We start from the raw sequence: 4,294 nt of genomic DNA on the forward strand, positions 1-4,294 counted from the left end.
ATAATATAATATAATATAATATAATATAATATAGTATAGTATAGTATAGTATAATATAGTATAATATAGTAACGTATTCTCTATTCTTCTGTTACACTTTAACACGTTTTATGATGTCATTTATCCAAAGCCATTTTCATCTAATTACAATATTTTTCGATTCTGCTTTTTCTCCGGATTATTACTTTCTAACACAGCTGGCAAATTAATATTATTATTAATAATAAAAATATTATAGTACAGTTATTATTGTAATAATTATAGTTATCGTTTGGTCACAAAACAACAGAATTGCATAAGAAATATCAGGTTTATAAATCATTTCAGCTCGGACTGTTACTGCTGATTATTGTTGTACAAATTTAAATTATAACACGAATGGAATTATGGAATTTATTGTTTTATTTTTTGTGGATGAAATTAATCAGTAGAGATAAACACTAGACGAGAGGATAAAGACAACGCAAATAAACAATAGAAACGAAATGAAATTTGTGCCATCATTTAGCAGGAAAAAAGCTCTTTTGTCAGTGAGGCTGTGAGCTGTAGGCTGTTATCATCTATTACGGTGGAACCCAAAAATTATGGGCTATTTTTTATTCTTAAAGATTTGTATTATATATTTATTATTGTCTTGTTAAGAAAACAAAATAGTTTTCACCTCAAATATTCGATTCTGATTCAGTTTTCGTGTGTTTAGACACAAATATTTAGCTCATTGACGAAATACTACTTGGTTGCTTTTGCAGGCACTTTAATATTTTATTTCTTTGTTTAGTTCTTTTTACGTTAAATATATTGCATGGTTTTACATCTCAACCATCTGGGGCAATTTTAGAAGATCAGCGTAGGTTGATACGGAACAAGATGAGCATTTCATGCATATATAGAGACGTAATCATTTATAGAGCTAAATGTAGATTTGATAATATTTCATTAGTCTAATTTCAGCTGTTTTAGAATAAAACTTATAGAGCTTATAATAAACTAAATTGTTTTTTTTTTTTACAAAGCATATCAAAACAACATAATTGTCTAGTCTGATGATGTTATCCACTATCGGAATAAGTATTTATGAAGACAACGAATGTGCGTTTTGTCTTTAGCAACTCCGAGAAAGCAGCGTAGAGAGCGAACCACCTTCACCCGCACTCAGCTGGACATTTTAGAAGCTCTGTTCACGAAGACGCGCTATCCAGACATCTTCATGAGAGAGGAGGTGGCTCTCAAAATCAACCTGCCTGAGTCCAGAGTACAGGTGAGACTGTTATCAGGTCAGGTGTGATACAGATGTGCAGGTGAAGCCAGTTTTAGCCCAGATGTGGCACAATGAATGAGCAGAGAGATGATGACAAACTCACACTGCAGACTGTGGGCAGAATATAACGGAGTATGAATGAGACACTGGTGTACAGGTGAGACACATTGATACACAGGACACTGCGAGGTGTAGATGAGATCTACATCAGTACAGAAGGAAAGTGCAAGAAAAAGATCAGACCTGACCTAAAAGGTACAGGTGTAACTTAGCTGGACTCTATTTGGGTACAAATATTACACACATGCTTACAGTATGGAAGAAAAGGTGCCATTTCGGTTCTAGGGGACCCTTTAAAGGTCCAAATTCCAGAGAGAGTTCCATGAGGATAGTCCCGTAAAATGTAGAGACACAGGTACAAGAAGACGCTAGGAGTAACAGATACAGACAAAGCACTGCAAGGTACAGGTGAGTTTTTTCTGAGTACAGGTAAGACAATGTACTGGTGTGTAAACATGAAATCATGAGACATACCTGTGTGCAATGAGAAACATATAGGTAATGCCTGTGGGCCCCTTCCAGGGGGCGCTGAAGTCTACTGTATATTTTCGTGAAAGATGTGTGCTATGCCCTTTTTTTGTGCCTGTAATAGAAAAATATTTATTTGTTGATTAGTGTTTATTACTGTAGATGAATCACACAGCTGACCTGCTTTCTAATATTTTCGACCTTTTTTGATCATTGATCACTATTCTTTATTATTACTTCCTCCCTCTCTAAATTGTCTTTCTGGTTCCCAATGTCTTAATCTTGTAGGTCTGGTTCAAGAACCGTCGGGCCAAATGCCGTCAACAGCAACAACAGCAGTCAAGTGGCCAACCCAAGCCTCGCCCTCCCAAGAAAAAGGCCACGCCTCCTCCCCCAGAGATGCCCTCCGATCCGTCCAACATCTCAGTGGCTCCACCTGCTCCTCTTCCACCATTAACCCTAGGTGCGGCACCAGTGTCTGTATGGAGCCCAGGCTCTTTGTCACCGCTCCCTGACCCACTGTGTGGTTCGGGTACCGCATGCATGCAGCGTCCGTATGCCATGAGCTACGGGCCAGTGTCATCATCCTACGGTACAGGCTTCAGCACGTCGCCGTACTTCGACTGTGGCCCTTACCTTTCACCTGTTACCTCTCAGGGAGCCCTTTCACCCCTTGCTGTGCCCTCTGTAGGCACCTCGCTGAGCCAATCACCCTCACTTGCCTCCCAGGGCTACGGTGTCTCCGCCTCGCTCGGCTTCGACTGCCTCGACTACAAGGACCAGCAGGCCTGGAAGCTCGGATTCAACACCGTCGACTGCCTCGATCACAAGTTCCAGGTGTTGTAATGTTCAGTATAGTTCAGGAACAGAAGGAGAAGCTGGAACATGAGGGAAGAAGATACAAGCTGCAATTGCTGAGAATTCTCCAGGTAGACTTGAGAACTGATTCGAGAGGCCATCCATTTTGAAAGAGATGGTAGCTGCTTTTCTGTGATTGGTTGACACTCTTGAGCACTCATCATGATTAAGAACTTACCTCACATACGTTCACAGATTTATTTCCACACACACACACACACACACACACACACACACGATCAGAGAGCCGAGTCTTAGTCGAGTCTCTGCCCAGCCATGTTTCTGTCTTTCTATTTTCTTTCTACTTGTTTGATTTTCTCTTTAGAACGCTGTAAAATGATTGTGTTGTGCTTTTAGTTTGCTAATATTTATCAACTGTTCAATTATAAAACATTCAGTATAACTTTATGTAGCTGTTATTAAAACTGATTTGTTGCTACAGTGGCTCCGGTGGATCTTTCTCTTTCGGATTGGAGGCATTCACTGCTATTTTATAATCTCAATACATATAAGATCTTGTTACACAAGATCAGACTGAGATACAGACTAGACTAGAAAAAGGCATATAAAACCAGAAACATGAAACACTCTGTAGATTATTTAACTAACCAAAGGTCTAGGAATTGGGGGGCACGGTGGCTTAGTGGTTAGCACGTTTGCCTCACACCTCCAGGGTTGTGGGTTCGATTCCCGCCTCCACCTTGTGTGTGTGGAGTTTGCATGTTCTCCCCGTGCCTCGGGGGTTTCCTCCGGGTACTCCGGTTTCCTCCCCTGGTCCAAAGACATGCATGGTAGGTTGATTGGCATCTCTGGAAAATTGTCCGTAGTGTGTGAGTGTGTGAGTGAATGAGAGTGTGTGTGCCCTGTGATGGGTTGGCACTCCGTCCAGGGTGTATCCTGCCTTGATGCCCGATGACGCCTGAGATAGGCACAGGCTCCCTGTGACCCGAGGTAGTTCGGATAAGCGGTAGAAAATGAATGAATGAATGAAAATGATCTAAAGCTCCTGCTGGTTTCTTCCCACTTCACCAAACACAAGCTGGTACACAAACCCTGTGTGGTTCTGGGATTTTTCACACCAAGCTGCTTATCTATTGCAGATTCAGTCTTCCCAGCCTGGTGCAGGTCAACAATGTTGTTTCTGGTGTCCTTTGACAGCTCTTTGGTCTCGGCCATAGTGGAGTTTGGAGTCTGATTGTTTGAGGTTGTGGACAGGTGACTTTTATACTGATAACGAGTTCAAACAGGTGCCAATAATACAGGTAACGAGTGGAGGACAGAGCAGACTCTTAAAGAAGAAGTTACAGGTCTGTGAAAGTCAGAAATCTTGCTTTTTTGTAGGTAACCAAATACTTATTTTACCGAAGAATTTACCAAATAATTCATTAAAAATCCTACAATGTAATTTCCTGGATTCTGTCTCTCATAGTTGATGTGTACCTATGATGACAATTACAGGCCTCTCTCATCTTTTTAAGTGGGAGAACTTGCACAATTGGTGGCTGACTAAATACATTTTTGCTCCATTGTACAGCTCCCTAACCTGACCAGGATAAAGCAGATACGTCCGAGCTCCTGTGTGTCCTGTGTGGTGGTGGCGGCGGGATTTATTTTAGGCGATGACCCTGAAAGTACCTCAATCTCCTTACC

The 4,294-nt window shown here is 41.2% G+C and overlaps 1 protein-coding gene across 1 annotated transcript in view; it reads left to right on the top strand.

The window, feature by feature from the left end:
- The window catches only part of crx (cone-rod homeobox), a 3,339-nt gene extending 422 nt beyond the window's left edge, over positions 1 to 2,917 (top strand). Inside the window, exons 2-3 of the mRNA XM_060863116.1 lie at positions 1,107 to 1,258; positions 2,075 to 2,917. Of these exons, the coding sequence (XP_060719099.1) occupies positions 1,107 to 1,258; positions 2,075 to 2,632 (710 nt within the window). The 3' untranslated portion in view covers positions 2,633 to 2,917. The remainder of the gene's footprint in view (positions 1 to 1,106; positions 1,259 to 2,074) is intronic.
- Positions 2,918 to 4,294: the final 1,377 nt, after the last annotated feature.

This window comes from Tachysurus vachellii, chromosome 26 (assembly GCF_030014155.1).
Source record: "Tachysurus vachellii isolate PV-2020 chromosome 26, HZAU_Pvac_v1, whole genome shotgun sequence".
Lineage (NCBI taxonomy): Eukaryota > Metazoa > Chordata > Actinopteri > Siluriformes > Bagridae > Tachysurus > Tachysurus vachellii.